The sequence below is a fragment of the Corythoichthys intestinalis genome, chromosome 10 (genome assembly GCF_030265065.1).
Source record: "Corythoichthys intestinalis isolate RoL2023-P3 chromosome 10, ASM3026506v1, whole genome shotgun sequence".
Taxonomy (NCBI): domain Eukaryota; kingdom Metazoa; phylum Chordata; class Actinopteri; order Syngnathiformes; family Syngnathidae; genus Corythoichthys; species Corythoichthys intestinalis.
The window spans coordinates 47,002,451-47,025,463 of record NC_080404.1 but is presented as its reverse complement, the minus strand read 5'-3'; the positions used below and the strand labels follow the sequence as shown (position 1 = coordinate 47,025,463).

The 23,013-nt window shown below is 41.1% G+C and overlaps 1 protein-coding gene across 2 annotated transcripts in view; it reads right to left on the bottom strand.

Moving 5' to 3' along the window:
• Positions 1–232: 232 nt before the first annotated feature.
• The window catches only part of LOC130922651 (cadherin-1-like), a 49,765-nt gene continuing 26,984 nt past the window's right edge, over positions 233–23,013 (bottom strand). For both annotated transcript variants that reach the window (XM_057847560.1, XM_057847561.1), the window contains 10 exons: positions 21,061–21,233; positions 20,796–20,924; positions 20,462–20,647; positions 17,330–17,574; positions 17,102–17,244; positions 13,917–14,008; positions 6,506–6,638; positions 599–817; positions 373–503; positions 233–289 (listed from right to left, as the gene is read on the bottom strand). In XM_057847560.1, coding sequence (XP_057703543.1) covers positions 287–289; positions 373–503; positions 599–817; positions 6,506–6,638; positions 13,917–14,008; positions 17,102–17,244; positions 17,330–17,574; positions 20,462–20,647; positions 20,796–20,924; positions 21,061–21,233 — 1,454 coding nt within the window. In that variant the 3' untranslated portion in view covers positions 233–286. The remainder of the gene's footprint in view (positions 290–372; positions 504–598; positions 818–6,505; positions 6,639–13,916; positions 14,009–17,101; positions 17,245–17,329; positions 17,575–20,461; positions 20,648–20,795; positions 20,925–21,060; positions 21,234–23,013) is intronic.

Here is a 23,013-nt window from a genome sequence, read left to right as displayed (position 1 = left end):
GATGTCCTTTTTATCCTTCTGCTGTGAATTTAATTTTTTTTACTAGTTCAATTAATTGTACGCCTATCGCTGTCAACAGCAGCCAATGACTTCAAAACTTTAGAGGGCAAAAAAAATATCATTTTTAAAACTATTATAATCTTACTACATATACCTTGATTGTACATGTATCCACCACCCACAACATCTGAAAACACGCTGGACATTTGTACTGCTATATCAAATGTGCTTGACTTACATCGTCGATGAAGTTGCCAATTTCCTCCGGGTTGGTGGGACGAGGTCGTTACTGCGGAGATCACAGTATAGATCACAGTGATTAAAAAAGGCAGGTCATATTTTTTCCCTTGATTTAAAAAGCTAACCGTTTACCTGATCATCCTCACCATCTCCTTCCTTGTCATAGTAATAGACGTTGTCCCTGACGTCATCTTCCTGCGGTAAAGGCTCCTTTACTTCTCTGCTTCTCCGCCTTGCATACAGCAGCAGGAACAGCAGCAGCACTGAGCAAACCATAAAAAGACCATAAGCAACACTAGCAATTGAGAGGCAGACTTGAGAACTGTGTGATGAAAGCAAAGACCCATGTCATACTCACAGAGAAGCAAAAAGATTCCTCCCCGAATTCCCAGAATAACAGGCAGGCCGGCGCCGTACTCCACACGCCCTTTGCAGACCACGTCTTCCCCGGTGCAGTCGCACACTTTGGCCTGAACTGTGCTGTCCAGTTCTAACCCCTGGTTGTCTCCCACTCTAAGAATCACATTGTACTCGCCGCTTGGTAGTTCCATGGCCAGATTTAGGATTATGCCCGTTTCTGTTGCAACAAGAGAGTTTGCGTCACTACCGTTCCTTTAATGATGCGTTTGCATCAAGATTGTTCAAATACAGGTAGTCCCCGGTAAGCCTGAACGATATATCGTTTAAGCATCGCCATCGCGATGTGCGTGTGCGTGATAGTCCCATCGCAAGCACGTGCGCTAGTTTTTTTTTTTTTTTTTTAATCCACATAAGCCTTGCTTTCTGCTCTGCGCACAGCCTCACACCCTCCCTCTCCCAGCCCTTTGTTCCTCACAGTCACTGCGGCACTTGCTTGTTACAGTTAACGATGGCTTTGATTTGGCCAAAGAAGCCGGGCAGCAATCTGTCAATCATCGTTTAACCTTTAGATGCACAAGTTACTGGACCCTACACTCTTCCATAAGTGGGTCAAAAATGACCCATATTAGAACCAATGTGTTTTTATGCCATTTTGGTGAAGTATAGTCACTTGTTTATTAATTAGTATGATATTTAGGGCCACAAAAGAATGATTTCATGCTTGAAATATCTTTATGATTCAATTAACATTTTTTGAAAAGAAAAAAAAAAACAGAACAGCAATAGACTTCATCCTTCCTTGTATTTTATCATCAATGATGAAGGGCTCCCATGCATCTTTTTTGGTGCTAAGCCCTTTTCTGAGGATATTGTGGCTCTGTGTTCTGCCCTGGGTGGGAGGTAATTCTCTCTAGTAAGAGCCCTATCAACTCATTCTGTTGGCCATGATTTGGACACTATCTTCTTCAGAGGACACATAAGTGGAATCGGAAGAGTCAGATTGATCCTGTTCAGTTGGATTTCCAAGTGGACAACTGCCACCTGGACAATAGTCTGGGTCCTCATCATCAGAAATTTCGGACACTTGAGTCCAACCCGTCACTGCCTCTCCATCCTCCAACGTCTGTAGGACCATTTCAGCTGTAAATCTAGCACAAATCCGATTTTTTCGTGTTTTTCCGACTTGACTGAACAGTAAAAGTCGCATAAAAGTGGACCATTTTCAAATTTGATCCAGGTCACATTCGTATGTGGTTAAAATCCCCTCCGAGCCACATTTTTCCAGAATGTGGCTGCGGTCCGAACTGTCAAGTCCCCCAAATTGGAATTCATGCAGCAATTAACATCAGCAAAGAGCGAGAGAGACATGGTGCTACGGTAGCAGTGCAGCTGTGCATTAGCATTAGCGCCTAGGTTGAACGCGGCTTTTGGGGAAGGAGCGGGCTTGACAACAATCATAAAAAAATAAAATGAGTCTGCTCCTTGCTCAGCGCATCTCGTACTGCGAATTAGAGCACATGTGTGATACTTGAACAGCCTCAATGGACAACGGCAGTCTGAACGGGTACGCCAAAAAAAACATATATGACAAAAAAAATCAGAATTTTGCATTAGGACCTGCGGTATGAACCTAGCCTTAGTTAGCTAGCTAGTTATGAAGTAGATTAACTTGTTGATAAATAATAATAAAGAGTCATGAAGGACACACACACAAAATACTATATGGACATAATACTTACAGTACACGTATCAGCTCTTGCTGTGTAAAATAATCTTCTTCAGGGATGTCACTTTTTACATACCTAGTCTGTGTGGTCCACGGTAAATTTATTCCTGACAGCCAAAGTTGATAAGAATAAAACATTCCCATTGGAATCCATAGAAAATGCATGTGGATCATTTTTGACCCACTTGTGGAAGCTTAGGGTAGTAATACAAAAATGACAATTTTTTCAAATGTATAAAAAGTTCATCAAAAATTTGAATGGCATTATATCCAAAACATGTTTTTTTTAGGAATGCCTGGAATATAAATTGATAACAATTTTTCATTCCGAAGATATTTCAAGAAAACAACCTCACCGGGTCATTTTTGACCCACTTATGCATCAAAGGGTTAACTTTTTAAACAGTTTCTTCAAGGAAGCTGCACTGGAATGAATGTGTGTGTGCGTGGAGACTTGGAGACATATAAATGTCAGAAGTGATCATGAGGAGTTTGAAATTTCTACATGTCGCTCCAACCGTCACAGCTAAGGTAAATAAACAGAAGCATTTCATAAATCCAAGCATTTATCTACTACAGTACTTTATTCTTGTTCAAAAATTATTTGGTTGGACAGTTATGTTTAAAACTGATCTTAATTATGACATTTGAAGTGCTTGAAAACCATTTATTTATATACATTTTTCAAATCACTTTGGGGGGAAAAGTGAGAAAAAAAACATGTCTTACATGTATCTCTTTCCAATGCTAAATCTGAATAAATACATTGAGCACAAAAAACACACACACAAAAAAAATTAAAAATTGGTGGGGTTGGGTGCGCTACTTCGTGGTTTTTCACTTATCGCGGCGGGTACTGGTCTCCATTAACCACGAAAAACGAGGGATCACTGTACACTGTGGTGATGGTGAGTCATCCAAATACTTTCCAAACAGCTATTGAAGTCATCTAGCGAAAATTTCTTTAAAAAAAAAAATATAATTTTTTAAAAATATTGCAATATAATATTGCAATATATCGCAAACCCCCCAAAAATCGCAACAATAGTTTTTTCCAATATCGTTCAGGCCTTGTCCCCGGGTTATGTACAAGTTCCGTTCCTACACTGGCGACGTGAACCGAATTTCCGCGTGAGTAGGAAATAACCCTTTAAGTATCCAAAAATAACCAAAAAGTCCAAAAGTATTGGATTTTGTTTAATGATGGAGGATACACTGCCCTCTGGTGGCAGCGTTGGTCTGGCTGGACCGTCACCTTATGACTGAGGAGCAGACTCTCATCTGACAGGGATAGAGGACAGCTGCGCTCTGGTTTGGCCCACATAAGTTGTTTCAGCTAATGTACGTTTATGCATTTGTAATTAAATTTACAGCTACAGTTTGTGGAGTTACGTGTGAGATATTTGCGATGAGAATTGTAAACACGTTAGCATTTGTAGCATTTAAACTTGCGGACTTTTGTTTGACAAATTAGGCTAATTTATTCTACTAAATTTACATATTGATCAGACTAGATGGACGTTTGAACAATTGTTTTGTGTCAAGTGTTTTATTCTTAAAATATATGTTGTTTTGAACATACAGTAAGAGTACATTTGTGTGTTTCAGCTTTACAAATTGTCAAAAGTGAAGAAAAAAGGCTTCAGAAAGCACAATCATGACCACAGTGTACGGTATTCCATCGTTTCTCACGGTAAATAGGGACCAGAACCCGCCGCGATGAGTGAAAAACCGCCCCCCCCCCCCCCCCCCCATTTTTTTGTGTGTGTGCTCAATGTATTTATTCAGATCTAGCACTGGAAAGTATGATTTTGAAAATGTATATATACAGTATATATATAAAAATCGTCGTCTCGCCCACCCGGGCGGTACGGTCTCTCCTTTCAAGCTCGGGTCCTCTACCAGAGGCCTGGGAGCTTGAGGGTCCTGCGTAGGATCTTAGCTGTCCCTAGGATTGCGCTCTTCTGAATGGAGACGTCGGACCTTGTTCCTGGTATCTGTTGGAGCCATGCACCCAGCTTGGGGGTTACTGCCCCTAGTGTCCCGATCACTAGTGGCACCAGTCTTGCCTTCACTCCCCACATTTTCTCCAACTCTTCCTTCAACCCTTGATATTTCTCCAACTTTTCATGTTCTTTTTTCCTGATGTTGCTATCGCTCGGGATTGCTACATCTATCACAACTGCTGTCTTCTGATGTTTATCCACCACCACTATGTCAGGCTGGTTGGCCATCACCAGTTTGTCTGTCTGGATCTGGAAGTCCCACAGGATCTTGGCTCGGTTGTTCTCGACCACCTTCGGAGGTGTCGCCCACCTTGACTCTGGGGTCTCCAGTCCGTACTCGGCACAAATGTTCCTGTACACTATGCCTGCTATCTGGTTATGTCGTTCCATGTATGCCGTGCCTGCTAGCATCTTACACCCTGCTGTGATGTGCTGGACTGTCTCAGGGGCTTCTTTGCATAGCCTGCACCTGGGGTCCAGTCTGGTGTGATAGACCCCAGCCTCTATTGCTCTTGTGTTAAGGGCCTGTTCTTGTGCTGCCATGATCAGTGCCTCCGTGTTGTCTTTCAGTCCGGCCTTTTCCAGCCACTAGTATGTTTTTCCCATGTCAGCTACCTCCTCAATTTGTCGGTGGTACACACCATGCAGGGGCTTGTCCATCCATGATAGCTCCTAAGGGTCCTCCTCCTTATTGGGCTTCTGTTGCCTGAGGCATTCACCGAGCAGGTCATCACTGGGGGCCATTTTCATGATGTACTCTTGGAGGGATGTAGTTTCCTCCTGGATCGCGGCTCTGATGCTCACTAGTCCTCGGTCTCCCTCTTTCCGCTTTGTGTAGAGCCTCAGGATGCTGGACTTAGGGTGAAACCCTCCGTGCATTGTAAGGAGCTTCCTTGTCTTGATGTCGGTAGCCTGCATCTCTTCCACCGGCCAGGATACGATGCCAGCAGGGTATCTGATTCCTGGTAGGGCATAGCTGTTAATGGCCTGGATCTTATTCTTGCCATTCAGCTGACTCTTGAGGACCTGCCTCACCCTCTGTCGGTATTTGGTTGTGGCAGACCTTCTAGTTGCTTCCTCATGGTTTCCTTTTGCCTGTGGGATCCCCAGGTACTTGTAGCTGTCCTGCACATCTGTTATGTTGCCTACAGGTAGTTCAGCCCTTTCAGTTGAGATCACCTTCCCTCTTCTGGATACCATTCGCCCACACTTATCTAGTCCGAATGACCTCCCGATGTTATTGCTGTATATTCTCGTGAGGTGGATCAGGGAGTCGATGTCACACTCGTTCTTGGCATACAGCATGATGTCATCCATGTAGAGGAGGTGACTGATGGTTGTTCCACTTCGGAACAGGTACCCGAAACCACTCTTGGTGATGATCTGGCTGAGGGGGTTTAGGCCTATGCAGAACAGCAGGGGTGACAGAGCATCTCCTTGGTAGATACCGCATTTGATGCTTACATGTGCAACTGGTTTCGAGTTGGCTTCTAGAGTTGTCTTATATATGTATATATATATTAAATTATTTTTAAGCACTTCAAATGTAATAATTATGATCAGTTTTAAACATAACTGTCCTACCGAATCATTTTCAAACAAGAATAAAGTACTGTAGTAGAAAAATGCTTGGCTTTATTAAATGGTTTCGTTTACCTAACATGGCTGTGACTCTTCGAGTGACATGTAGAAATTACAAACTCCTCATAATCACTTCTGGCGTTTATTTTATAAGTCTCGAACGTCTCCACACCCCCCAGACACACACATTCATTTCAGCCCGCGCTTCCTTGCAGAAACTGTTTGACAAGTTAAACGATGATTGATAGATTGCTGCCCGTGTGAAGTCGGCTTCTTTGGCCAGATCAAAGCCATCGTTAACTTTAATAAGCAAGTGCCGCAGTGACTCAGAGCTGGGGGAGGGGGTGAGGGAGGCTGTGCGAGCGAATGAAGCAGAACAAAGGTTTGTGGATTGGAAAAAAACATAAAAAAACTATCACACGTCCTTGCGATGGGACTATCGCGCATGCGCACATGGCGATGGCGATGTTTAAACGATATATCGTTTAGGCTTACCGCGTACTTGACATATTTCAATAGTCGGAATTTGGATGTTTGTGATTCGTTTTCGAATCTTCGACGAATCTTGCATCTTTTTTTAGATTGAACTTACTGGTTTCGTTCATTCTAGCAGTCCAGTTGGTCTTTGACATGCCCTCCAAAGAAACTCTGTATGGAGCAGTATAGCCAGGTCCATCTTTGTCAATCACTGACAACAACTGAGGAGCAGATTCTTTGTTGCACACCTAGGGGAAATAACAGGATTCAGCAATGTGTGATACAATAAAAATTACTAACATAACCCATTAATTAAAGGTATATAGGTATATAGGCTCTCATTAATTTTCCTACGATACATATATTGAACTACAGAATTCTTCCTTGGTACCTCAAGATACGAAATTAATTCGTTCCGGAGTGGCTTTCGTATCATGGTTTTTTTCATGTAATGACTCGTGTTTCATGTGTATATCGCCTAATAGGTGCCAAGCTTGACTAAAAACACTTTAAAGTGCATGTAACACGAAAAAGCATGTTTATTTCATAATACACGCGGTATTTTATGCTCCTGAATGATATGAACCGCTTGGATGTGTGTGGAAGCGATCACTATATTTATTTAGTTTTTTTAATCCCGCGCCATGAAAATGAGTGACTTCCGCCTTCGGTCTTGCATTGAGGAGGAGGGCGATGTGACGTGTACGGTTGAAGGCGTCCTCTTCACTTTCCAGCCGTACTGTTATGTACGAGGACTAAGGATTCAGCTGATTTTGCGGATTAATACGTTTATTTTTCGCATCACGCTAGCCAAACAGCTGCAGAAAAATCTTGCTGTATGAGGGAGAGGCATGTGCGCCTTTTTGGAGTTTCAAAAGGTTCCCATTCACTGTGGATATTGGCCAAAACAAGCCCAACTACTGTGGAACCACTGGATTTACGAGGAAGTGATTAAACAGCTTGTTTTGTATAATGTCAAATACGAATACAGCGATTACAAAGTAAACACTATAAACTTTCTTTAAATAAAGTACTACTTACGTTTGATCATTGATATGCATGTAAAAAGCTCTCCTCATGCACATCAGCTGCACGTTAGCTGCACAACAACTGCAGCTGCCTTCCTCCAGGGAACGAGCTGTAAAATGTTCTCCGCCGGGCGGTTTGCCAGTCCGCAAAGACAATCGACAACCCGGTCATCATGTCAAATAATCTGGGCTAGTTATGAGTGATTTTCCACTTCGAAGACTTTGAAACATCACTCCGTTCGGGTTAGCATGTCGGCTAGCTGTCACGCCTCCTGGTTTGTTTACATTCTCCGAAGCCGGGGAAGGGAAATGACGTATGTGCGATTTAGGCTTCATAAAATATCGTTCGGTAGGTGCGGCAGTAAAGGTGAAGTCGACAGTTTTGACCATTATGGACTAATTTTGCCATGTCGTCCTGAATAAGTGAATTTTTATGATTTCATATTCCATTTAGCACAAGACTGTTATTTGTCATGACCATGCCATTTATTTAGCAATTGGGGAAAATATTTGGATAAAAAGAATATCCTGTAAAAAATATTGAAGTAAAGAGACAGAAACAATGACATTTTGCAGCGCTCTTCGTCGTGTTTTTCTCGTTGTGAATACTTCCCCCCGACGGGCTGACTGGTCCTTCTCAAGCCATTTATTTAGCTATTGTGGAAACTACTTGGATAAAAAGAAGAGCGACTGAAACAATGACATTTTGCGGCTCTCTTCGTCGCGTTTTCCTCATTCTGAATAATTCCCTCTCAATGGGCTGAATAGTAAAACAGATGAGCCCAGTCTCCCGCTGACGTCATCCACCTGTTGGGGACGCTCGAGCCCTATAGAGCCTACCCACGTACCACGTGCTCGCTGTATGGTTCCGCCCACTTGTCCGTCATTTTGACTCTGTATTAGCATTGTTTTCAATTGATGGCGGAATTTAAAATGCATTTCATGGAAGACCCGGTGCTTTCTGATGCCGCAAACTCACTGGATCTGTTGCATAAAAGGCGTTATGAGGAAAAGCTTCGTTCTATACAGTCGCCAGATCCATATTTGATGCCCATATCGATGTTTTTCGACCCACTGTCTTCGCCCTGTCTGCCCGACATCTGCTACGCAGATATTTACAATTATCTTGTCCACACTAAATCAGCCTATTCTCACGAAAATATGAAAAACTTCAAGAGGTTGGAAGCATATAAATACTTCGTTGCTGGTTGGGTGAAGCAGGTCCTCGTCCACGAAAATTCGGCAGGAATCTATCTTGTGCTTGGAAAGGTGAGTTACGAAATTTTCAATTCAAAATCTTTTGTTCTTGCTAACATCCACTGTCAAGTCTAATGTATTTCATGTCATTTGTCAATGGAGCTAGGGCTTTTAATGTTTATATGGTTTAGCGATAGCACTCTCACGACATACATACGTGTATGTTGTCGGCGATTAGCCTAGCAATGATCTTAATTGTGGTTATTTGTCAGCCCCGTAGACGAGGCCAGTTTCTTTCACTTGGTACCAGCTAAATATTATTCAAAAAATAACGATGGTGGAAGAAAGGGAAGTCACAAACATCTTGAATTTGAAACTATGTCGTACTACGTCGTATGTTGTCGGCGATTAGCCTCGCAATGATCTTAATTGTGGTTATTTGTCAGCTCCGTAGACGAGGCGAGTTTCTTTCACTTGGTACCAGCTAAATATTATTCAAAAAATAACGATGGTGGAAGAAAGGGAAGTCACAAACATCTTGAATTTGAAACTATGTCGTACTACGTCGTATGTTGTCGGCGATTAGCCTCGCAATGATCTTAATTGTGGTTATTTGTCAGCCCAAAACCCCCTAAGTATATCTTAAATGCATCTTACCGGATATAAAATGACTACTACATAGTCTGTGGTGATTTTTTGGTGTCCAGTTTTCACGTCGAATTGCAGCCGTCCATTTCGCTCTCCTCTTTGGATCCCTCGGAATACGGTAAAACTTCAAGTCTCTCCTTCCATCTTCTCTGTTAGTGCAACCAACAGCCACACACGCCTTCACCATTTTGATTATTAATGTTAAGGAGCAGAAAAACACGCCGTAAATAGGAGAAATGTACGTAGCCGTAACAGGTTAACACTATGTTTTGACGGACAAGTGGGCGGTACCATTCAGGAGGGGAGTTGTGATGTCACGTGGGTAGGCTCTATACGTACCACGTGCTCGCTGTATGGTACCGCCCACTTGTCCGTCAAAACATTAATAATCAAAATGGTGAAGGCGTGTGTGGCTGTTGGTTGCACTAACAGAGAAGATGGAAGGAGAGACTTGAAGTTTTACCGTATTCCGAGGGATCCAAAGAGGAGAGCGAAATGGACGGCTGCGATTCGACGTGAAAACTGGACACCAAAAAATCACCACAGACTATGTAGTAGTCATTTTATATCCGGTAAGATGCATTTAATATATATTTAGAGGGTTTTGGCTTGACAACCACAATTAAGATCATTGCTAGGCTAATCGCCGACAACATACGACGTAGTACGACATAGTTTCAAATTCAAGATGTTTGTGACTTCCCTTTCTTCCACCATCGTTATTTTTTGAATAATATTTAGCTGGTACCAAGTGAAAGAAACTCGCCTCGTCTACGGGGCTGGCAAATAACCACAATTAAGATCATTGCTAGGCTAATCGCCGACAACATACGACGTAGTACGACATAGTTTCAAATTCAAGATGTTTGTGACTTCCCTTTCTACCACCATCGTTATTTTTTGAATAATATTTAGCTGGTACCAAGTGAAAGAAACTGGCCTCGTCTACGGGGCTGACAAATAACCACAATTAAGATCATTGCTAGGCTAATCGCCGACAACATACACGTATGTATGTCGTGAGAGTGCTATCGCTAAACCATATACACATTAAAAGCCCTAGCTCCATTGACAAATGACATGAAATACATTAGACTTGACAGTGGATGTTAGCAAGAACAAAAGATTTTGAATTGAAAATTTCGTAACTCACCTTCCGAGCACAAGATTCCTGCCGAATTTTTGTGTACGAGGACCTGTTTCACCCAATCAGCAACGTAGCATTTATAAGCCTCCAAGCTCTTAAAGTTTTTCAAACTTTCGTGAGAATAGGCTGATTTTGTGTGGACAAGATAGTTGTAAATATCAGGGTCAGGCAGAGACGGCGAAGGCAGCCGGTCAAAAATCATCGATTTAGGCATCAAATATGGATCTGGCGACTGTATAGAACGAAGCTTTTCCTCATAACGCCTTTTATGCAACAGATCCAGTGAGTTTGCGGCATCAGAAAGCACCGGGTCTTCCATGAAATGCATTTTAAATTCCGCCATCAATTGAAAACAATGCTAATACAGAGTCAAAATGACGGACAAGTGGGCGGAACCATACAGCGAGCACGTGGTTTTATGACGTTGGTGGGTAGGCTCTATAACGGTAGGCGTGGCTAACCGGCAGATTAAAAGACTAATTTCTCGTCATCTGTGCTTTGCTAAATTGTTGTATAAAGTCGAATCGTCTCAAAATATGGTGGTAAATCACATAATAATGCTATTTAAGACTTTTTTTCTCCTGTCGTATGCTCTTTAAATTGCTGTCATGTTGTCGTGCTGATTGCCTATTTTTTTCTCATGTTTTGTCACCCCCAGTGGCTCTTAACTGTAACTAGTTAGGCTCATATCACATAACTACTCGCGCTCATAGCAAACTGAGTGCTAAAAGACTAATTTCGGCAGCCATTGCTCGCTATTCCAACTCACTGTTTGTGCCTTGATAAAGCATCGCTTTTAAGTTATATTCAGGGGTGCACATAATTTTTTTGCCCAGGTTCTCAGAGGAGGACCTGGAGATGTGACTTGGTCCTCATTGAGCTTGAGAGCCGACCTGCCTGATGCAATAAATTTATGACAAGCTTTACTTAGAGCCAATTAACTTTAATTAATTATATTAACAATTAATGCTTGATTAACATCAACTGGCACAACAAAATTGCCATTACTTTGAAGTGGAATGTAAAGAAATAAGAAGCACCAATTCAAAATAAAGGGCATTATGCGGCTCCCACATTAACTCCAAGCCTTTTTAAAAGTGGGATATCCTCCTCATAAGACCTCATTGAACGTGCATGTTTAGCTTTGTAAAATGCGAGCAAAAACACGTTTGTCAGTGCATGTCGCTGTTCATTACCTTTATTCCGCCACTTGTCCATAGGGCGAGTGGGGTCCTGTTTGACATAGATAGTTTGCTTAATTGCCACATGCTCTCTGTTTTTTTCGTGCTTTTCAAAGTTTGGATGGCTGAAATTCTTTGACCCTACATAAAATGCGCTGCTCTTATCGGCGACATTGGGATTCTCACGGCACATTTTGTACCGCATTTCCGTGCGAGCATCATTTGCTTCTAGCCATAGTACCTCCTGTAGCCACTTTTCAGCAAAAGTCCTTTTTTTCGGTAGCTCCGGTGACGTCTCTGTCGTCTGTCTGTCTTTTGAGGGGGGTGGGGGAACACGGAAGTAATTCAGTGATGGCCAAATGAAGCCTCATGAAGCAATGAAGCTTTGCAGCCAATTGGTTTGCACATGTAGTGAAGCTTCATGGTGCTTCATTTACCCTATGGCGCCATCAAGTGGTCTAGAAGCCCAAGAGGTCAACATTGTTAAGAATTCAATGGCTAGTTGCTTCAAGAGCATATGACACCAGAAAAAAAGTCTTAAATGGCATTATTATGTGAATTAGAATCATATTTTGAGGCGATTCGACTATATACAACAATTTAGCAAAGCGCAGATGATGAGAAATTAGTCTTTTAATCTGCCGGTTAGCCACCCTTACCATTATAGGGCTTTAGCGTCCCCAACAGGTGGATGACGTCAGCGGTAGACTGGGCTCATCGGTTTTACTATTCAGCCCATTGAGGGGGAATTGTTCAGAACGAGGAAAACGCGACGAAGAGAGTCGCAAAATGTCATTGTTTCAGTCTCTCTACTCCCAATATTTTTACAGGATATTCTTTTTATCCAAGTATTTTTCCCCAATAGCTATATAAATGGCTTGAGAAGGACCAGTCAGCCCGTCGAGGGGGAACTATTCACAATGAGGAAAACGCGACGAAGAGAGCGGCAAAATGTCATTGTTTCTGTCTCTTTACTTCAATATTTTTACAGGATATTCTTTTTACCCAAGTACTTTCCCCAATTGCTAAATAAATGGCATGGTCATGACAAATAACAATGTTGTGCTAAATGGAATATAAAATAATAAAAATCCATTTATTCAAGACGACATGGCAAAATTACTCCATAATGGTCAAAACAGTCGACTTCACCTTTACTGTCACACCTCCCGAACGATATTTTATGACACCTAAATCGGACATATGTAATTTCCCTTCCCCAGCTTCGGAGAATGTAAACAGACCAGAAGGAGTGACAGCTAGCCGACATGCTAACCCGAACCGAGGGACGTTTCAAAGTCTTCGAAGTGGAAAATCACACATAACTAGCCTGGATTATTTGACATGACGACCCGGTTGTCGAGTTTCTTTGCGGATCGGCAAACCGCCCGGCGGAGAGCAATTTACATTCACATTTATAATAAAGTAGTTTTTCTCCCTTACCTTATTGAAAGCAATCAAATCAAAATGTTCCCATACAGGGGAGGATCGCTCTTTTCGCGCAGGTTCCATCGCAAGCAAAGGACAAGGCTCGAAAAAAGATTGCACTGGTTGCACTGTTGCGCACAGATGTAACAAGTACAGGAGCCCGAAATCCACAAAATGTGAGATAACAGGCGATCGCTATTGCGTTTTGCAACCAATTTATACCGTAGTCTGTCCTGTTTTTGCAATGTGCGCCAAACGTTGGATCACTTCCGAAGCACTCACGAGATTCAGCCGGCCGCCGGCACTGCCGGCGAGACTTCCCACGTCATCATTTCCGGGTTTTGCCGAAATGAAGCGCGCCTCGCTACAAGCTTTGTGGAAACCCCCCTCCCATTACTCGACACAAGCTTCGGAACCTCGGCTCATTTCGTCCCATCACTAAAGTAATAACTCAGTGTGGCCTGCCTCTGTCCTCTTGCGGACCACTTATGTGCACCCCTGGTTATATTCTTTTGATTCATATACATGAGCATTTTGGTGTGTAGATTTCAGTCTAATAAAGTTAGGCGTTGGAATGCCATTACCCAGCGTGCAATGGAATTACTCATGGGCTCATGTTATAGACAAGGAAGTGTACTCAACACTGGGCGACTGGTAAAGTGAAAACGAAAACGTTTGTGCATGATTTTCACGCCTCGTCTGCCTGTTAGAATAATAAGATTGACAACACATTCGTTACATGACTGCATTGTTGCAAGCGGGAATGGTCTGTCACAGTATGTACTATATTTAGTTAGATTTTTCCGTAGTATGAAGCTGGGGGGAGGGGCTTTGTAAAATTAGTTTTTCATACCTGGAGGTATTAAAAAAGGTACAAATGTAGCGAAGGAACTGTACCGTGAATGAACGTTCCACAATTGTGGGTGCGTTGTCATTAACATCTTGAAGTTGGATGATCAGTGTGCCTGTTCCAGTAGCTGGGACTTCATCTAGTGCAGGGGTCCCCAACCTATTCCACTAAGGCACACTGTGGGTGCAGGATTTCATTCTTACCAAACAAGATGACAACACTTTTTCCCCAATCTGGTGTTTTACAAGTGCAATCAGTTGATTGCAGTCAGGTGTGGCTTGTTTTAGCAGAAGCCTCATTGGTTCAACTGTCTCTGCTGGATCGGCTGGAACAAAAACCAGGACCCACAGTGTGCCTTGAGGACTGGGTTGAAAACCCCTGATCTAGTGAACATAAAAACAGGCATTAACTCAGAAAGTCATTAAGTTCAGTTTTTTTTCTTAACTCCTTGGCTGCCAATGACAGCGATAGACGTCCGATCCATTTGAAATGGGAGGGGTGCAGCAAATGAGAATGTTCATTCACTGCCAGACCCCCCCCAGATCAAATGCATTGGACTAGTAGCGATGAATTATCAATGTTTAGGGCAGGGGTGTCAAACTCATTTGGGATTCGCAGGGCACATTCATGGCTATTAAATATCATGTGGAACGGTTTATTTTTTGCCAAATAAATTTACTCATTTGCTGCCATTGACAGCACGAGATGTCCAATCCATTTGGACAAGGAGGAGTGAATGAACAAAGGCCATCAATAGTACTGAAATACTAACATTCACAGCCAGCCCTCCCAGTTTAAGCGAATTGGAATCTATTGTTGCCAAAGGAAGCCAAACACTTTGTTTTGGGGTGTCTCAGGCCACTTCCTGTACATTTTGGATCATTTCATGGGCCAATATTTTTTTTACTTGGCCTGCACTGAAAAGGGAGATGCCCCGCAATTTCATTGTACAACTGTATAACGACATTAAAGGGCTATCATATTCTATTCATTCATTGGAAATGCCCCAAAATCAACCCAAACTGATTCCTGTTGTTTTTGGGGCATTTCCAGGTTACCTCCCGTTGACTTATGTTCACTTCCGGTTGGTTTGGGGACATTTACAAGTCACTGTTAATTCACCAAAAGAGTTAAGAACGTCGGAATATGAAAACAATTTTACTGGGACCTTCAATAATATCTTGGCTGTCAAGTTTTTGCAGCTTTGTAGGATGGATTCAGTATTCCAAGCATCACTTACTAGGGATGTCCCGATCCAGGTTTTTGCACTTCCGATTCGATACCGATATTGTTTTGCACTTCCGATACCGATACTGGCCGATACCGATACTGGCCTATCTGAGCATGTGTTAAAGTTTAAAGTTATTTAGCCTCCTTACTTAGTTACTTAGACTCATGTTGAAAAAGGTTTTAGTACTCTTGATAACAACTGGCCAGCTGAATTAGGTGAGTTTGAATAACACACAAGGGTTGGTAACAAGAAACTGACCTGTTTATTCAGTGACAAACACAAAACATTATAAATAACAAACATAGTGGCATAGTCAGTCAGTAAAACGTGCAAATAATATTGTAAACAGTCTTAAAAAGCAAAACACACCAACAACGTCAGTAGAAAATCCCACAAATCCCCCAAGCTATAAGATGCTTTTAATGTTTCGTGCATTAGTTACAAAAATTGTATAAAAAGCCTCTCAGGTTTAAATAAACGACTATTTCAGTATCAAGTTAACATTTTAAAACAGTAAATAAAATACTCAAGTCCCCATTCTGTATAAAAGCGCTTTGAGCGCCTTGAAAGGTGGAAAAGCGCTATATAAGTATAACACCATTTACCATTTACCATCAGCAGCTTTAAACTACATTCAATTATTTAATTTTGCGAATCAACTGTTAAAGTTGTTCAAATTGCTCCCGTTATTCCATAATTTCCCTTCTGTCTACTTTTGACATGTGAAAGTTTTAAAACTGTTTTGAAGATAGATTCAATTCAAGATTTTGCCGATTTAGGAGTATTTTAGATAAAAAGTTAATTAGCTTCACTTGGAAGGTTCACAACAGCCTACTAGGGAAGTCTCCTGGTTTAAGATGGCGGCTGTTTACTAACGCATCTGGTTTTCAACACTTCAATGTTGCTAACGCAGTCGAGTCTGTCGTTGTACATCTAGTTCTATATACATATGATATCTATTATCTCCAGTAAAACGACGTTGACGTAGTTTGTAGCGGGTGTCAGCAGCAGTCAGGTATTCTTGTGTTTTTTTATCCAGCGGCATGAGTTGAGCTAAAGCCATGAGTTGAGCATTGGCATTACCTGGGTCTATGACAAGCATTATATTTACTTTCGGGACATAATGCGGTCCCGAAAGTACCGCATTGCACCGAAAGTACCGAAAGTAAATGAGAAACTGACCGCATTGCGTCCCGAAAACCACGCTGTGTATTAGTTCCACTTTACTTGACATACAGTATTTCAATAATCGGAATTGGATGTTTGTGAATTGCTCTCGAATCTTCCACGGCCGAATCGCTAAGGGTGTAATGACGGCTGGGCATGCTGTACCGTGGTTCTAATTGTTGGATGGTGCATCTTTACTCACGTGAGATAATGGCTCGTCATCCAGAATGAATTCTTCGGCAATGACTCTTGTTATTCCCTGGGCTTTGGGACTGTCGAGTGCCAGTTTGTCACGCATAGCGAAAGTTTCTGCCAGTGTTAGTTGCGTAGGACCTTTCTTTTTGTCTTCGGTTTTCTTAACATACTCCTCATATTGTTTGTGGTGGTATGTCGTTAAATGCTTGATTAGGTTGGTTGTATTAAAACTTCTAACAGCTTTAGCACTACGCTTGACTCTATTGTGGCATATGTTGCACTCTGCCTCTTCTTCTTTGTCGTCCTTTAAGGTGAAATGATCCCACACAGCTGACATTTTTACCGATGAAGTCTCTCAGTAAATTGGGAGACGGTAGTGTAAATGCAGTGTGTTTAAGGTGTGCCGTAAAATGCGGACCGGATTTTAGGGAAACCGAAGCAAAAACTGGAATGGATTATGTAAATCGGTGCGCTGGAAAACCCGGACCGGACTTTAAATTAAAAAAAAAAAAAAAAAAAAAAACTGGATCGGAAGCCTGGATCATAATTTTTCCATGTTCCGATCCGATGCACATTTTTTTGCCCATATCAGCGTCCGATCCGATCCAAATATCGGATCGGGACATCTCTATCACTTACCATTATCATATGCACGAATGAGTGCTGTGTATTTCTCGCTCTTGACAAAGACGGACTCAAAGTCCATGGCACTCCTTACTGTGATGAGGCCAGTATCTTGATCCACGTTCAACCAGCCATCTGGGTCACTAATAATCTTATACCTAGAAATTGGAAAAACACACACACAGAATTAAACCTAGCTTAAATACCCCTCACTTCTAACAGGATGCGGGCAATTTGACTCACATGACTTTCTGTTTGCGTTCAATGTCCGGGTCCGAAGCGATGTACTGCACCACATCAGAGTCAATTGGTAGGTCTTCCGGTTTAACCACAAATTTCACCACCGGATCAAAGACTGGAGGTTCATTAACATCAATTACATTTATGGTCACATTGGCCGTGTAGGTGGTCAATGGAATGGCGAAAGGAACTTCGTTCTCTGCTGCAATCAACAAAATATGCTTGCCATTCTTCTCATAGTCGAGACCCTGTGTTTGAAAAACAGAAGTTCATTCACATTGTCCTGTTAAAAATGAAAAAAAATAAAAAAAATGTACAAAGATGTCCTCAATTTCATTTACACGAACCAGGGATGTCTAGATCCGATCACTTGATCGGAAATGAAGCAGATTGCGCTATTTTTCAGAGACCCAGGATCGGGTTTTTGATTTACAAAATATATTTATTTTTTTCTGTTTCATGCTCGTACAGCTTCTCACTCTCCTTCCCACTGCTTTTCTTGGTCAGCAGGCAGCTGGAGTTTTCATGTTAAAATTAATGATGATTGACAGGTGTTGAAGGTTCGATCTTGCCAGAAAAGCTTGTGAGCGCCAAAAGCGTCAATCATCGTTTAACTTGTTAAACACTAGTGGCAGTGTGCAGTGGCAACTCATTGTGTGCATGTAAGTGAGCGGCTGTTCTCAGCAGCAAGCGGATTTGAGTTGACACACTCAATGAAGAATTTAATAAAAACAGGCATTTTTCTCAGTGATTCTTTTTAAAAATAATTCACATTGTGAAGGCTGCACGTGGGACTGTAACATGTTTAACCCTTAGATGCATAAGTGGGTCAAAAATGACCCGGTGAGGTTGTTTTCTTGAAATATCTTCGGAATGAAAAATTGTTATCGATTCATATTCCAGGTATTCCTCAAAAAACATGTTTTTGATATAATGCCATTCAAATTTTTGATTAACTTTTTATACATTTGAAGAAATTGTCATTTTTGTATTACTGCCCTAAGCTTCCACAAGTGGGTCAAAAATGACCCACATGCATTTTCTATGGAATCCAATGGGAATCTTTCATTCTTATCAACTTTGGCTGTCAGGAATAAATTTACCGTGGACCACACAGACTAGGTATGTAAAAAGTGACATCCCTTAAGAAGATTATTTTACTGATATGTGTACTGTAAGTATTATGTCCATATAGTATTTTGTGTGTGTGTCTTTCATGACTCTTTATTATTATTTTCAACAAATTAACATACCGTATTTTTCGGACTATAAGTCGCACCTGAGTATAAGTCGCACCAGCCATAAAATGCCCATTGAAGAGGAAAAAAACATATATAAGTCGCACTGTAGTATAAGTCGCATTTTGGGGGAAATTTACTTGATAAAATCCAACAGATAGAACAGATATGTCATCTTGAAAGGCAATTTAAAATAAAAATACAGTAGAGAACATCATGCTGAATAAGTGTACAGTATGATAATGTTACATGATGCATGAACAACAAAATGTGAACGTGGCCGGTATGTTAACGTAACATAGCTATTAAGAGTTATTCAGATAACTATAGCATAAAGAACATGCTAACAAGTTTACCATACCATCAGTGTCACTCCAAAACACCAAAATAACATGTGAAATGATATCATAATGTGTTAATAATTTCACAAATAAGTCGCTCCTGAGTATAAGTCGCACCCCCACCCAAACTATGAAAAAAACTGCGACTTATAGTCCGAAAAATACGGTACTTCATAACTAGCAAGCTAACTAGGGCTAGGTTCATACCGCAGGTCCTAATGCACAATTTTTTTGTCATATCTGTTTTTTGGCGTACCCGTTCAGACTGTCTTTGTCTATTGAGCCTGTTCAAGTATCACACATACTCCTAATTCGCAGTCTGAGGTGCGCTGAGCAAACTGGCCCGCATGCGCAGGCGCATTGGAGCAGAGAGAAAACCAAGCATTGTCAGGCTTATTCTCAACCCATTTTATTTTTTTTTACGACTGTTGTCAAGCCCGCTCCTTCCCCAATAGCCGCGTTCAAGCTCGGCGCTAACGCTAATGCGCAGCTGCACCGATACCGTAGCACCCTGTCTCGCTCGCTCTTTGCTGATGTTAATTGCTGCATCAATTCCAATTTGGGGGACTTGGCAGTTCGGACCACAGCCACATTCTTGAAAAATGTGGCCAGGAGGGGATTTTAACCACATTCGAAAGAGACCTGGCTCAAATTTGAAAATATTCCACTTTTATGCGACTTTTCCCGTTCAGTCGAGTCGGAAAAACACGAAAAAATCGGATTTGTGCTAGATTTACAGCTGAAATGGTCCTACAGATGTTGGATGATGGAGAGGCAGTGACAGGGTTGGACTCAAGTGTCCGAAATTTCTGATGATGAGGACCCAGACTACTGTCCAGGTGGCAGTGGCAGTTGTCCACCTGGAAATCAAACTGATCAGCATCAATCTGACTCATAAGATTCCACTTTTGTGTCCTCTGAAGAAGAAAGTGTCAAAATCATGGCCAACAGAATGAGTTGGTAGGGCTCTTACTAGAGAGAATTACCTCCTACCCAGGCCACAATATCCTCAGAAATCGGTCAATGCCTCCACAAGGGATTAGCACCGCTGTCTCACCAAAAACATGAATGGGAGCTCTTCATCATTGATGATAAAATACAAGGAAGGATGGAGTCTATTGCTGTTCTGTTGTTTTTTCCCCCCCAAAAATGTTAATTCAATCATAAAGATATTTCAAGCATGAAATCATTCTTGTGTAGCCCTAAATATCATACTAATTAATATACAAGTGATTATTCTTCACCAAAATGGCATAAAAACACATTGGTTCTAATATGGGTCATTTTTGACCCACTTATGGAAGAGTGGAGGGTCCAGTAACTTGTGCATCTAAAGGTTAAAAAAAAAAAAAAAAAAAAAAATTCAGATATCGGATCAGGACTCTGTATCCGCAAATTCTTAAAATCAGGTGACTCGAACGCAAAAATAAGTGATCGGGACATCCCTAACACTAATTGCCAAAATATTTTAAAACAATAGGTGCTTTTCTAGCTTTGTGTTCCATCTGGTAACGGTCATGCACCATTATGTTCAGTCAAGACACTTCATTTGATACCTTCACAGTAGTGAGGATTCCTTCATTCTTGCTGGACCCGGTTTCCACAGAAAAATGCTTTCCGGGGTCACCGTCGATAATCCTGAATTTTGCATTCCAAGCTGGAGAATGAGCATCATCTCCATCTTCTACGGTCATCTTTAGCACAATTACATCCTTTCGGTTTTCCTCCACTGAAGCTTCATACTGTGGAAAATGAAAATATGTTAAATAGTTAACAATGACCGCTACATGTATTGTAGCACACATTAAAATATTTTACAATACAATAAAGGAAGAGGTCTGTTGACATGCTGAGATTTTAACAAGTGAATTTCCCACATAGGTTACTCACCGAGCTCTTGGTGAACACTGGAGCATTGTCATTACTATCTAATACAGTGAGAATTACATTTGCATTTCCAGTCAGCCCATTTCCCTTCATGTCAGCTGCCTGTACTGTCAACGTGTACTTTGGATATTTCTGTGAAAAGACAAACAATTATGACTCTAGAAAAGTGGCCAATACTGATATAACAGTAAAGCAAATATTTTTTTTTAAATACAGTCCAAAAAGTAGTGTTGAAATAAGCAATTAAAAAATTACTGAAAGGCTTCACCTCTCTGTCTAAGCCACCAGCGTTGACTCGAATTACTCCAGTAATTTCATTGATGGCAAAAAGATTTGGTACGGGGAACATTGGATCTTGGCTCAAAATAGTGTAACGGAGATCAGAGTAGTCATGGTTTGGCTGATCCGCATCTGTGGCATTCGCTTTTACAACTTCAAACCCTGGAAAGTGAGGAGGAACAGAGGTTATTATGAATGATGACAAAATGACTTTTTTTTGTTTTTCTTTGTAATCTAAATCCGGGATCAATTTTTAAAAATGCACGTGATTAATCCTGGACTCATATGGTTTCTTATTCAAAATGATTAGATAGATTTGTTATGTTTAGTCATTTATTCTTTATTTATCCTGTAAGAAACTTAAAACTAGGTACCCTACGTCATGTTTAATGACAATTTGGTATTACAAATTGGCAACCCCAAAATACTGTTTTACAGTGAAAATAATATATTCGACTTAGGGGCAGTTTACATGGCGACTCTAAGACACAAAGACGCAATGACCCAGTTGCGGACTCGCCTCGCGTGCATATGGTGTCGGCGAAGACGAAAAATTTCTGAATCCTGCCTCCAAAGTGGAAGAATCCGGTTGCGGGGGGTTGAGGGGGGCTTCCTCAGCATGCATATCAAAGGCTCCTGCGGCGCGAGACCGCGCTGTTAACGTCAGCACTTGTACACGTCACATTGGGCATGTGCAGCGGTGCTACTAAACATTAAAAACAGCAAATATGGCGGAATGTCGGATTTAATTTACTGTTTTAATAATATTTTTAAATTAAATATGTTGAACGTTTCAATTTTTGTGCCTTTTTGAACAAAAGAAAAATGACATTGCTTCGAGTGGGCGGGCTTATTTTTTTCCGGGCTGAGGGAGCTTGGTGGGGTCAAGGTGCATCATTCTCTGTCGCCCAGTAAATCTGCACTGCCCCCTAGGGCCTGGCATGAATACTACATCGTTTTCATGTGGAATTGCGACATTGTTCAAATGTAGATGCAAATGCAAATTTGAAATTTTTCGTATTCTCGGAGAGACCATGTAAACGGCCCCTTACTAATGCCACAAATTGTGTTTTTACAGTTTAAGCTGGAACCTCACGGTGTAAGATACGATTTTTGATCACCATTATCTTACGATACGACAATTGTCGATGCCAGGGTTGTTAAATTATTTTCCGATACAACAACCAGGAAAAACTAACCGTTTTTAAATAGGAAAAATAAACAATGTTTATAATTTGCACTTTTGCGTGCGTGAAAATCCAACAAAAACAGTCATCCTCAATGACAGAATATTTCAGGACAACATTTCTGTAAATAAATACAGCAACACTCAAGTGTATATTAGAGTGGGAGTACTGGCTGTGAATTAAGTGCTGCAACGATTAATCGATTAACTTGTGTCATTCGATTGGAAAAAAGCATCGAATCATTTGCTGCTTTGAGTATTCGTTTAATTAGGCAATGTTATGGTTTGTTTTGAAAGTGTTTGTATTTAGTCTTATTGATTTAGGTGGATACACTGCCATCTAGTGGCAACAGTGATTATGACATAACTCATTTAATATGGCTGAATCCAGCTGCTGTTACGACCAAAAAAAGTTAGCATTTTATAGCATTTAAGCTAACGGACCTTTGCCATGCAAGTTAGCCTGTTCTTTTGTCATACTTAGATTATTTATTTTTTTAAATTCATTTTAAGGCTACGCTGAGGTATTTTAATTTATTTTTTTAAATAAAAGTGCAATTCTGCATCGTTTGAAGAAACACTCGGGAATTTTTGTATTTACATTTAATGCTCTGTTGAAAGGGCAATCTTAGCAAGCCTTTGTTTTACATTTTCGAAAATCTGCAACGCATTACATGTTCCTAATCCGATTACACTATTGTTCGAACTAACTACTTGCTAGATTAATAGACTTCTGAAATATTCAATAGCTGCAGC